This window comes from Sinohyriopsis cumingii, chromosome 19 (assembly GCF_028554795.1).
Source record: "Sinohyriopsis cumingii isolate HCF-2022 chromosome 19, ASM2855479v2, whole genome shotgun sequence".
In the NCBI taxonomy this organism is placed as follows: Eukaryota; Metazoa; Mollusca; class Bivalvia; order Unionida; family Unionidae; genus Sinohyriopsis; species Sinohyriopsis cumingii.
In genome coordinates this window covers 6,825,499-6,839,875 of record NC_142979.1, presented here as the reverse complement: position 1 = coordinate 6,839,875, position 14,377 = coordinate 6,825,499, and the positions used below count along the sequence as shown (strand labels likewise).

Here is a 14,377-nt window from a genome sequence, read left to right as displayed (position 1 = left end):
GCCTAGTTTCTACAAACTTCCTCGGAAATGTTAGGGCAGAAAACTATAAGGAACTAGTAGAAGACATGTTGATGAAGTATAAGAAACTTGGCTGCAATATGTCTCTAAAGATTCACTTCCTTCATTCCCATTTGGATTTCTTTCCTAGCAACTGTGGTATTGTTAGTGATGAACACGGCGAACGTTTTCATCAAGATATCGCAACAATGGAACAAAGATACCACGGAAAATGGTCCACTACAATGCTGGCTGACTACTGCTGGACACTCCTCAGAGATGCTCCCGAACAGCTGTACAAGAGACAGGCGAAGAAATCTAAGATGTAGTCAATGACTTGATTTTTTATAGGTAGGCTATTACAGTTGACCTTTTACTATTGGAATGCATTTCGTTATGTAAACATTGATTTCTTGCAGATTACAAAAAAACTAGAGCCAATTTTGCAATTTGACTGTCATATTCGTGTTCAGCACATAAAAATTGACAAGAATTGACTAATTTTATTTCAGTAACATGACTTTTGTAAAAATTTGTTGTCCAGTGTAACCCAAGGAATCCAAGATGAAAGAGTATGAGCAGAAATATTTCCTCCAATGAGTGGTAAGAACTCCCTCCTCTGATTAACTCAGATCCTTTCACTTTGACACCATTGGGAGGAAAGGTCCAATTAAGATATCAGTTACAAAAATACTGATTTGTCTTGAGGGGCAGCCTGTTCTCAGCAATAAAACTTGGTGCCAGCACAAGGAAAGCAACCATCCTATGGAACTACAGATACCTTAGGTCAACTGATAAACCATGGATTTCATTTATTCTTCCTTCTAATGCCAGGCTAACTAGGAAACAAATCTTGTACAAAAGATCAGTCGGCTTTAGTGGCTCAAAGAAAGACTTGTTCAACTTGTCAAAATCTACAGCAAGTTTCATTTTGGACACAGGACTAATGGCTGAGTAAAATGAAATTGGCTTGAAGGTCAGGAAGGGCTTTTATCTAGCCTCTTCTGCATGATAGTTATAAGCGGAAGGAATCATGGAACAGCTGCACTAAATTTTTATCATGGATGGTTGATATTTGTGGTCATGAGATTTTTTTAAGGAGAAATGTTTCTCTGCTTGCAAAACTAGCAAAAGACTGCCAATCCCATCATAGCTTTCAAACTGGTGGACAACTATGTCCTAAACATCCATGCATATAAGTTTCTTTTGGAGTGCTTATTTGATACCGGCAAGGTGTGTGTGTCTGTGAGTGATTTGGATTTGGATTTTTAACATAGCTTTAACAATTACTCAGTCATATCGCTATGATGTCTGCAGTGTGGCAGTTTATAGTGATGTCTAGCACTGGCTCATCATGCCCCAGTCATGTAGCATGATGTCCCATTCAGTCATATTATTCTGACACCAGGCCTACCAGTCCTAACACTAACCCTTTAATGCTGAGTACCAAGTGAGGCAGTTGTTAGTACCATTTTTATAAGTCTTTGGTATGTTATGGCTGGTGTTTTAACCTGCAACCTCCCACATCTGGAGTGGACGCTCTAACCACTCAGCTTTCTGATTTGAGATTGACATCCTGGGCAGATACAGGAGATTACTGATTTTTGATATCCCCTCTTGAGGGGAGCAATCAGGAAGAGTCTACACTTAGACTTTCTTGCATTCTAAGCTTGGTGAAAGACCTTATACATTAAGACCACTGTAATTCATGCACTGGGCATCGATTTCACTGGCTTTAAGGTCAGGATGTAGGTTGGGATCTCTATATACCTCATCACAAAGACATCACCACAAGGTTGACCCAAAAATCTGACTGCAGACACAGGGTATAAGGACCATTCTATATAATTTATCTGGACAGTGAGTATAGTTGGACTCTGAGCTTGTCTGAAATATGGTTGATTTGAATGTGGATTTGTTAACATTCGTCTAGCAGGAGAGAAGAAACATCTGCATGAGTCATGAATGGCCCATTTTGTGAAGATCAAACAGGTGAAAAACCTCTGCGCTGAAATTCAGCTAACTCAATGTTATACACCACAAACTCTACAATAATTTGTAAGACCCATGGGTCCTAGGCATCATTTTCTGTGTGCAGCATTCCACTACTTTTGGAAACAAAACAATTTCTAGGTCTTTTCCAGATTCTTTCCTGGATGCACTGATTTTTGCAAGATTGATTCATTTATGACAAAGTACTAAATGGAATTTAGAAAAATCAACATTTTAGCTTAGAAAATGTGCATTTCAAAAACACTAATTCTATTTTGAGACTCCTCCATAATATCTGAATGAAAAATATAACCAAATACTAAACTACAAGGTGTATCAGTAGAAACAATTATAACTAGTTGAAATTGATAAAAATGTGTGTGTGTTTGATTTGGATTTTAACATAGCTTTAAAAAAAATTCAGTCATATTGCTACAATGTCTAAAGTGTGGCAGTTTATAGTGATGTCTAGCACTGTAGCATCATGTCTCACTCAGTCATTTTATCCTGATACTAGGCTGACCAGTCCTAACACTAACCTTTTCATGCTGAGCGCCTAGCGAGTCAGCTGTTAGTACCATTTTTATAAATCTTTGTTATGACTTGGCAGGGGTTCAAACCCACAACCTCCTGCATCTGAGGCAGATGCTCTAACGACAAGGCCACCAGAGCTGTCCATAAAAATTTGCATACATGTTAATTTACAGAATAAACATGTTAACTTTATCCTGCTTAACTCCCCATGTTACTAGGAAGAAAGAACTTTAGAACAGGTTCATTTTAAATACTGACAAGAAGCCCTAAAAACAAACCTTTTGTTGCAACTCTATGGTCTTAAACTAAGTAAGAGGATGAAGTGAAACCAACGACTTTAGAAAAATTAAATGAAATAATTTCATAATTTATTGAGTGAAAATATAAGAAGAACTTACAGTATTTTGAATTAAAACAATCTAATTATAAACATTTTGAAGGTTCTGAATGAATTCCAATATTGAATGTGATGATGCACCAATAGCCTTGGGTGTGCTGATGTACTAATAGTCTTGATGTATCATAATGATATAATCCAGAATGCCTTTGAGTGAATTCATAATAATCCCAAAGTAATGTTTTCATCCAATAGGTTAATGCACACTTTGTAATTCCAAAGAATAATTTAAATAAATAATTTCTCTCAAATTATATCTGAACACAACAGTAAATGATTCCACCAACTGAAATGAAAACATGAATAATTGTTTACCTCATCCTATATATACTAATTTCACTTGATCAAAGACATAATAAAATACCTTGAAGGTGGGTCATTTTAAATGGAAAATTCCATTAAACTGTAAGTTCTCTTCTAGAAATTTCTAAGTTTTTAAAAAAAAATGACAAAAGTCATGTAGGCCACAACTCTACCCTCAACCATGGACAAAGATGAAGCACATAATAAAAATTAAATATACATAACACTTTCTATGAAAAGAAAGCCTGAATGGTTGTTTTTAATGAAAAAGATGACCTATGCAAGTCCAGGAGACATTTCCAAGCATCCATCCATGTGAACTGCAACAGATAGCCCTCTATGCCATCACTCTACGAAACACAGTACACTTATCACTACACAGTTTATTCTCTTACTAAAAAAACACCTGTACCCAATGCAAGCTTGTAAAAGAAGGGTTTTATACATGGTTTCTTAACCATGAACATTTTCATGATCTGACCCTATTTTAGTCTCAAGTTTGCATTGGGTGCCTGTTTAAAAAGCAAAGTCAGTGTTCTGGAGTGACAAGAAGAAATAAAAATAGGAAAGATTATTCCCATAACTGATATACACTAGATGGCAAGCAAAGCTGAGCTTCAGTGCTTGTTAAAAGTAGAAAATGCACATAGTTTTGAAGCAGCATGTCTACATCTACTCTGCACAGTTAATTTTCAGGTAGTATGAGTAAGTGTCTGGGTGGTTTTTCTAAACTTATGTCCAGGTGGTGCAATAACGACTTACTGAAATCACACAATGCAGATGTGTTGTATGCCTTCATGTTGTACTACAGTGATATACTTTTTTATCCCTTAATGTTGCACTAGTGATATACTGTTGTATCCCTTTATGTTGCACTAGCGATATACTTCTGTATCTCTTAATGTTGCACTAGCGATATACTGTTGTATCCCTTTATGTTGTACTAGTGATATACTGTTGTATCCCTTAATGTTGCACTAGTGATATACTGTTGTATCCCTTAATGTTGCACTAGTGATACACTGTTATATCCCTTAATACTACAGTGATATACTGTTGTATGCCTTAATGTTGTACTAGTGGTATACTGTTGTATCCCTTAACACTGAACTAGTGATATACTTTTGTACATGGTTCCCATGCTTTTCTAAATATAAATTTCCATGTTTTTTCCAGGATGAAATTAATTTTTCCAAGGTTTACATATGACCATTATTGAATGGAATTAAAGAACATTTTGGATTACAAAACATGCATTTTCCAAATCTGAAGATGTTTCTCTTTCAAGACTCTCCAAAACATATATGTCAGAAAAGATGATCATGTACAAAAACCACAAAATAATTCACACAAAACAAATCTGACTATATTCCTATAAATGGGCATTTAAAGCCATTTCAATGTACAGAATACAAATTCTAACTTTACTTTGCTGACCTGCATTATGTTGCTACATGGAAACAACATAATGAGCATACATTGTTTTGTTTCCTTTCAAACTTTTAATTCTAAAGAATTCTAGAGCAGTATATGTGCATGTTATACAAAGTAAACATTTCCTATCACAGTATATAAAAAACCAATACATGCAAAGTATTAGACTCTTATCTTGTAACGAAAAAAGTTTAACCCTGAAAGTGTGTGTGCCAATAAAATCTCAAACAAGATTTTTCAACCAACCTAAACTCCTTAAGATGATTTGGTTAAAAATTCCATCATTTAAAGACATTTACGTAAGGTCTGATTTAAATTTTGACCTTCAAAATTATACATTGTTGTATAAACAAGGACTGAATTTTCTGTAAAATCAACTTGTCTTGTATTTCAATAAACCAGTCCCAAAACCTGTATTGATACATGGGTACTTATCGTTTCTTAATATATAATAAATGAGACTACTATTTCCCATTTCACCTGCATTCTTTTGAAGATCTGAAACCAATGCTTCAAGCTACATGTCACTGTGTAATAGTTTCGCACCAAAGTTCAGCTCAGAGATTCAAAATTTTTCTAATCCAAGCTTCCTCCAAATATTTCAACCCCATTTTTCACATTTAGGATGGAGTGTGGATTCAGAGCAATTACACAATAAATTTAGAATCGGCTGTCACCGTAAGATAGCTTACCAGCGGGCTCAGCTAATTTAAACCATGTTATATCAACTTATACCTGCATTGCGTTAATAGTCACATGACTTCACAACTCTCAAACAACGACATCAGAAGTCCAATTTCCACATGATAACAACAAACTCCTTTTTTTATGTTGTACAAAATTTCAATTATATTAAATGAAAGTCTGATGATTTTTGTAAAAACCTGAAAGAACATATAATTTTTAACATTTTTATTTTGAGAACAACTAGAAGAAACTTCAAGAGTAGTCTGGTTCCCTGCTTCATATGTTCCCTGTACATGTCAATGTGGTAGTCATGTGATACAACAAAACTCTGGAAGTTGGTCTAGGAATAAATGTAGAAAATTTTGTGCTCTTTCATTTATGTACTTTTATTACAATCAGTATACGACTTTCATTTAATACCTTTTATCTACAATATTTGAAAATGACAGTTGTGAGATTCTGTGTGCTCGTGCGAATAGCAATCGAAATCACTAGTACCTGCTCAAATTTCATCAACACATTAGTTTTATTATCTTTAGCAGATTAAAAACATAATAATTTTTATGCTCACAATTTCAGAGAAAATTACTAATTTTCATATCAATTTCATGCAGGTATAACTCCATTTAACGACGTTTAAGTTTGCTAAACTATGCGCAAAGCGACTATGCTTTAACGCCACCATGTTGGCCTTTTGTGATGTTAGACTGGTTATCATACCTTCCATATATAAAAAAATATTGATAACGAAAAGTTTGTGAGATAAAAAGTCTACCAGACAAAACTAATCCACTGAGCGTTTGGTTTGTCTCAACAAAAATATTTATGGCAAGCACCCAAATGATTCATACTGCAACCTCCAAATATTCTGGTTAGAACTCAATAAATTTAACTAAAAATCAGTTCAGTTACAACTCAATTATGTAATTGTTTCAGGCGTCAAGTTGTGGAGGAAAATTATCAGGTTTTTTCCTGACTTTTGTCAATATTTGCAAAATTCAAGGACTTTTCACAGTCGGGAAAAAATTATCATCTCTCCCAACTTTTTTCTCTATTTCCCAGTAGCATGGGAACCCTGTTTTGTATGCCCTAATGTTGTACTACGCTGATATACTTTTGTATGCCTATATGTTGTAGTACAGTTATATACTGTTTTATGTCTTAATGTTGTACTAGTGTTATATTGTATGTCTTAATGTTGTACAAGTGATATATTGTTTTATGTCTTAATGTTGTACTAGTGATATATTGTTGTATGTCTTAATGTTGTTCTAGTGATATACTTTTGCATCCATTAATGTTGCACTACAGTGATATACTATTGCATGCCTCAAGGTACAAAGTGATATACTGTTGTATACCTTAATGTACAAAAGTGACTTACTGTTGTATGCCTTAAGGTACAAAGTGATATACTGTTGTATGCCTTAAGGTACAAAAGTTATATACTGTTGTATGCCTTAATATACAAAAGTGATATGTTATATGCCTTAATGTACAAAAGTGGCTTACTGCTGTATGCCTTAGATACAAAAGTGGTGTGTTGTATGCCTTCGTGTACAAAAGTGACATACTGTTGTATGCCTTAATGTACAGAAGTAATATACTGTTATATGCCTTTATGTACAGAAGTGATACAGTGTTATATGCCTTAATGTACAAAAGTGATATACTATTGCATGCCTCAAAGTACAAAGTGATATACTGTTATATGCCTTAATGTACAAAAGTGATATACTGTTATATGCCTTAATGTACAAAAGTGATATACCATATTTTCGCGTATATTAGACGCATCCAATTATAAGATGCACCCATATATAAGACACGGGGTTTGGCGATTTGTGTAAAAAATATTTTAAATAAGACGCCCACGAATATAAGACGCACTCGGCTTCACGATCTGCCGAACTGAGCAAACCCTATATTGACTCCAGATGACATAGCGTTGATTTTTTAAAATAACTTATAAGTTACTTAAGGTATTGATCTTATCTAATATAATTTTGTTAACTACTATTACATTATTGTTCCAATAAAGTTTAATCAAATCCTTTGAATAACTGTGTGTGTTGTTTTGTTCAAATATGTGCCGGTAAAAATCCGTTTTCAAACCACGTGCATCAAAGTGGCTACCGGTACTTTCCTTTGTCATAAACGCAAATATCTCTAATGTTTCGATCACTCACCTGATGTAAACAAGGCTTTATTGACCGTTTTGGCTGGAGTTCAAAGAATTGTTTGAGGCAGGGCCGCAACGGTTATCGTTTGATCTTATCTTCCTGTAGGCGCTAGGCCTAGGCTTCAGCGGCTTGGGTTAGTATATACCGGTATATTCCGGTATATAGGGTATACGTGGGATCAGTCTCTTGTTATAAATAAATGAGTGATCAACCTCTTGAGCATTTATAAAATTTATAAAATTTTCACGATGACAAAGCGAAAATCATATACGGCCGATTTTAAATTAGACGTCATCAAGTTTGCCAAGGAGCATGGCAACAGAACTGCACACCTTCATGCCAGCTGGTCGACAACGTCGTGCAACATACGTAGAGGTGTGTAATTGGGTTCTCCGGGCATTGGAGAAAGTGAAAACAACAACAATCGTCAATGGCTTCAGAAAGTGTCGGATAATTCCAGAACCGGCTGCCGATATCAGTTCTTCGGACGACGAATTGGCTGCATCCGATACCACTGACGCCAATGAGGATCGATTATCAGCGGCTATGGAGGTATTCGGCGAAGAGAGTGAATTCGATGAAAGTTTCAATGGATTTAAAGCTGAAACTGATAATGATGAAGATGAAGATGAATAGATTTGTGTAAAAAAATAATTAGATAAGACGCCCACGAATATAAGACGCACTTAGGGTGCAGGGTAAGTAAAATTTAATATAAGACGCGTCTTATATACTCGAAAATACGGTACTGTTATATGCCTTAATGTACAAAAGTTATATACTGTTATATGCCTTAATGTACAAAAGTGATATACTGTTATATGCCTTAATGTACAAAAGTGATATACTGTTATATGCCTTAATGTACAAAAGTGATATACTGTTGAATGCCTCAAGGTACAAAAGTGATATACTGTTATATGCCTTAGTGTACAAAAGTGATATACTGTTATATGCCTTAATGTACAAAAGTGATATACTGTTGAATGCCTTAATGTACAAAAATGATCTAATGATGTAAACAAAATAATTCCAATTACACAAAAGTTAAGGTATAGCTTAAAGTAGTAATCATTTTATTTACTAACTTACTGTGTCGTAAGATGTTGCATAAGTCATTGACTTCTGTATGGCCACTCTGAAATATATAAACAAGAGTATCTTTTTAACATTTCATATCCAAGAAAAACATCTTTCTAAAAATAATGAAATCAACAGATTGTTTTATTCAGTTAACTCTCGATGGAGATTTCAAAATTATCTTTAATTTAAACAACAGTCTTGAACTGATGATGGGGTGTAAAAAGCAACAAAAAGACATCAGGCAAAAAATTCCTAGTACATAAATTTATATAACTATAAGACATTAATACTGTATGCCACTAAACAGAAGAAGAAAAAAAATACTGTGAAACTCAAAAGTACTTTAGACTTTCTTTGACAAGAGAGTAATAATATTTTGTTTATACTTTAGCCAATATGCATGGTATCTTATGTTGAAACTTTTAACACAGATGTATGATGTCCTATATATTTATACTTTAGCAAACATGTATGATATCCTGTTTTTCCTTTTGTACACGTGCATTATATCATGTTTAGACTTTAGCACACATATAAGATATCCCATGTTTTTACTTTAGCACACATATAAGATATCCCATGTTTTTACTTTAGCACACATACAAGATACTATACGTTTACACTTTAGCACACATACAAGATATCCCATGTTTTTACTTTAGCAGACAAGCAAGATATCTTATGTTTAAACTTTTAGCACACATACAAGATACCCTATATGTTTATACTTTAGCACACAAAAAAGATATCCTATTTTTATACTTTAACACACATACCTGTAGTCATCTACATATTTCATGTCATCCCTGTACATGTAATCAAGGACCTTAAACAATCGCTCCAGCAACTGGCTGGTGCTGCTTGACCGCCTGACCAACTGGTTCATTTGATTTCTGATTACTGTATCATCCTGTTCCTCAGATAACAGTTTGTCATACAATTTCTGAAAAAAAATAAAAATGTAAAACAAAAAACTCAATAAAAACAAGACTTGTGTGAAATACTATGTCTCACATGCTCTGTCGTGGATTAATCCAAAAAGCCTCGCCCAGTTTTTAGAGCAAGAAATGTAGCCACTGTGACCTTCACTGGAGGTCACAAAGGTGATTAACATCCTTAACATCCTATATGCACAACAGTATCAAAGGAATTGAGCTAAATGCAAGCACTTGATATAACAGCTGGTGCACAGAATGTAGGTCACTGCAACTTCCTTTTGCACATCGTGTGTAGTGCCTCATGAATAAACATAACAAGTTCTATGGTCACTGTCAAGGTGGCGCTCTACAGTTTTGTATTTTGCATAGGGTTAGGATTTTAAAGAAAAAGAATTTCCCCGGCTTTCCTCACTGGTTATACTGGTTATTTAAAAAAGACCTTGTATATCTTAGGCATAATGCAAAGAACCTTTAATTCCCTTTATTTTGGTGTATGATTGATGGGTGTACTATGGGTTATAGAGTATACAGCTTGGCCTTACTTCAGATATGCACCTTTCAAAAAAGTGCTAGCTCTACTTGGTCATTTTCACTTCCTGAACTTAAGAGGTAAATTGTATAAAAAGAGCTGATAACTTTTTTTACATTTTATATATTTGGTAATTCATTCATTGCACTTTCAGCAGCTGGTATTGTCTAGTCTGGCAAAATTCATTTTCCGTATTTTAATAGCTACTATGTATAGTGTACTTTAGACTAATTCAGGCTGATTTTTTAACACAAGGGAGCAGTCATTTTAGTTAGCAGTGTGCTTAAATCATGTAAAATTTCCAAAAGTACAATATCCAAAAGAAATATCATCCACATTACATTAATGTAGCATAGAGGTATGCCAACATTCTCTCCACTGTGCATGTTTTAAATGCGAACTACTTCACCTTACATAGGTCACTCTCTCAAAAGTACTTATTATCTGGTGAGCACCCCCAAAATTAACAGATGATTCAAAGGACATGTTTTACAAAAGCTTACACAAACTCATGGATATTACCTTTTCACCTTGTGTAAAATAAGACCAGAGCAACCTTCTTTCATTCATGAAATTTTATTCAACATAATATCATTCTTTTCTTCCTTTGTACAAACTTCTGCATGATACAGCCATCTTGCTTGAAATTGAACTGAACTAAACCAATCCACCCAACATCTTGCTGATAAAAGTTCAGGATTCAAACTGATAAAAATCAGTTCAAAATATATCTCCCTGAGTGGAAACAGGCTCAACCAATCAGATGCAAGACCACCCCAATAGGTGTGCATTTCACTCATTATCAAATGCATCCAAGATCTTGACGATATAGGTATACAATCCAAGTTTGACCAAAACTGGTTCAGAAATAATGCAATATGGAAAGATAGATTCCTAGATTAATTTATGGATCTCATTCATTTTCAATCTTGATGATATCTCATATATAACCCAACTCTTACCTCAAAATGGCATATAATGTGGTTGACAGTTATGGATTGTGTTATATATATAGATTGGTAGAAATAAAGCTATTAATGCATATACATTTATAAAAAAAACTGTTCTTTTGTTGAAAAAAAGAAGAAAATAATTTCAGAAAAAAAAAATCTATCCTTATTTTTACTTCTTCAAGATACTGGACAACAGCCATTTTTTCTTTACTGTAAGTAAACAGATTGTTGTCATACAAACCACATTTGTGGCTTCCTTAGCTACTTTTAATGTGGTTTCCTTAGATACTATGATGGTGGTTTCCTTAGATACTATCGACATGGCTTCTAATGATTATAATAGAAGAATTACAAAACAATTCATGGTAACCAATGTTTCAATGACAGTAACAAAAATATAGCATTCATTATATTAAGCTACAAAATCTAGCATGCATCATATCAATATAAGTGACATAATTCTATTTTTATACATAGTTCACAGAAACAATTGTGAAATATTTTGTGTGTGTGTGTGTTTGTGATCTGGACTTTTAACATAGCTTAAACAGTTTTTCAGCCATATCGCTACTATATCTGCAGTGTGGCAGTTTAGTTTAAAGTGATGTCTAGTACTGGGGCTTCATGCCGCAGACATGTAGCATGATGTCCCACACAGTCTCATTATTTTGTGTGTGTGCGTGTGTGATTTGGATTTTTAACGTTGCTTTAACAATGTTTCAGTCATATCGCTAAGATGTCTGCAGTGTGACAGTTTATAGTGATGTCTAGCACTGGGGCACCATGCTGCAAACACATAGCATGATGTCCCAACCAGTCACATTATCCCGACACCAGGCCAACCAGTCCTAACATTAACCTCTTAATGCTGAGTGCCAAGCAAGCATTATTTTGTAATGTCACTAATATGAAATCCAAATCATGTTCTAATTTTGGTTTCACTGTAATTGTCTACATTCAAGGTCTTTGCAAGGGGCAGGTGATACTGGTGTCAACCAAGTGTGCCATTTCAGTGTCTGCAGTATCTTTTTGTCAGGGATTGGGGGGGGGGGGGGTGTGTCCCAATTTCGTCCAGAACAAACTTGCAACAGTCTGTCTGAATACTTGGGCCAATGATGTGAAAGGTAATGAAAAAAAGACATTTACAAATTTTGAGCAAAGAAAAGATTTTCTCCCCACAAAATTGATAGGATTGCGATGATTCTCATATGTAAGGCAAAATGCTGAGAGGAAAAACAATTCAACTCAGTAACACTCTCATCTATTAAATGACACTCATGTATTATCACAAAGAATATTAATGTTAAAAAATAATTCTGTTCTTTCAAACTTAAATAGGAATTCATTTCTCCACAAAATAAATAATAAATAAAAATAATAAAAAATAAATAATGTCATCCTACTCACACTAGAAAAAAAAAATCAAAATGACCACTGGTGATGAAAATGGCCGAAGACTTGTGTACTTGCAGTCCAATTAAAATGACCACTGGTGATGAAAATGGCGAAAGACTTGTGTACTTGCAGTCCAATTAAAATGACCACTGGTGATGAAAATGGCCAAAGACTTGTGTACTTGCAGTCCAATTAAAATGACTACTGGTGAAAAGAATCACCAAAAAATTACAGATTAATGAAGCACTGATTTTAGTCTTTAATATAATTTCAATGAAAATCTAATTTTCATCTACTTGGAATGTTGCACTGTGTCCTTGAATTCATCACAGAATCATCCCTATAACCAGGTTATGTTACAAAAACTGTAATTAGCTGTACGTGGATGTCTGAAATGGTCTAGCACTGAGCAAAATAACTAGTTGGGTTACGATGCACTGAAACATTGAAATCAAAAATGTAAAATAATTTCACAAAACATTAATATTCAAAATCAAATGCTTTTCTTGTTTAACTTTTCCAACAATCATCTATTATTTTTATTAATTGCCACACTACTACTTCGAGGTAAACAATACAGTAACTAGAACAAACTTTCATTTTCTTCCATAGTAAAAGTTTGATATTTAAGCTGTGCTACTATTAACATTATCTGAAACACAATCTATTTCTGCTTTACAGCAAAAGATGCATCTTACAAAAAATGACATTATCCATAAAACTAGTACTACATAAGACTGGTCATCATCTAAAACAAAGTCTTTTTTAACTAGATTCAATGTACATTATGTCCTGGGGAAATAAAAAAAATAATGCTTAGGTTTCTTTCCATATTTAACTGCCAATCAGATTTCTTTGCATATTTATGCAATTCACACTGCAAAGACAAACAATTCTGTTAATGTTACAGGTTTTAAAAAGAACATTTAGTAAATGATACCAGTAGAAATGTCCAGCATTACAACCTTCTGGAGATTAAAACCATGCAAACGTAAGAAATATTCTTGTATGATTTTTTATTAACAGTATAATAAAATTAATACTTTATTGATTTGTAATATTTAGTCAGATAAATCAGTTTTATTTTTATTTTTAAGGAAGTAAATTTTGACAAAGTTTTCCTCATCAGGCATTACTTAACAATGAAGCTGTTTAGCAAATTCTTGCCCTTAATTAGACAAACCTGGTATCTCGGAAAGTCATTAGGTCCCAGCTGTATACTGCTCAGTCTGGCTACGATGTCAAATCCTGACCAACACTTGTATGCCTGGTCATAGTCCTTTTGTTCCATGTGTGAAGAATTCTCATCAAGGAAGTGGTGAAGTCTCTCACACTGGAAATTTCAGATTTAGTACATTAACTACAATGCTTGTAAATAGATGTACATGGTTTTAACAGCGTGGATGACTGAATCAGTAGGTAGTGCCAATAAAGAGGATCATGTAAAGTGTCTTAAAAATTAATACGAAATAAATGCCAAATACTTTATCATTTGGTAAAATATATGAACGTGATAAATGAGTAGTGGCAATTTTTGTAACATTTATCAATCACACGATTTTTCATCCAAGTGGATTTATACTGTCAGCATAATTTCTTGTACTTTAAATTCTGCCCCCAACATGTTTGTTTTAATAAGTGCCATTATATGAAGCCATATCAACACATCACTTTCTATAACAGGTGAACTGAGTGTATGATGCCATTAGTGGGTGACATTTGTGTATGATGCCATTAGTGGGTGACATTTGTGTATGATGCCATTAGTGGGTGACCTGTGTGTCTGATGCCATTAGTGGGTGACCTGTGTGTATGCTATTAGTGGGTCACCTGTGTGTATGATACCATTAGTGGGTGACCTGTGTGTATGCTATTAGTGGGTCACCTGTGTGTATGATGCCATTAGTGGGTGACCTGTGTATGATGCCATTAGTGAGTGACCTGTGTGTATG

At 34.2% G+C, this 14,377-nt stretch overlaps 1 protein-coding gene across 3 annotated transcripts in view; it reads right to left on the bottom strand.

Annotated features, from left to right (window-relative positions):
* The window catches only part of LOC149775097 (Fanconi anemia group J protein homolog), a 240,562-nt gene that overhangs the window by 118,840 nt on the left and 107,345 nt on the right, over nt 1-14,377 (bottom strand). For all 3 annotated transcript variants that reach the window (XM_089944188.1, XM_089944189.1, XM_089944190.1), the window contains exons 13-15: nt 13,609-13,758; nt 9,387-9,553; nt 8,620-8,665 (exon numbers count right to left, since the gene is read on the bottom strand). In XM_089944188.1, the coding sequence (XP_089800314.1) occupies nt 8,620-8,665; nt 9,387-9,553; nt 13,609-13,758 (363 nt within the window). The remainder of the gene's footprint in view (nt 1-8,619; nt 8,666-9,386; nt 9,554-13,608; nt 13,759-14,377) is intronic.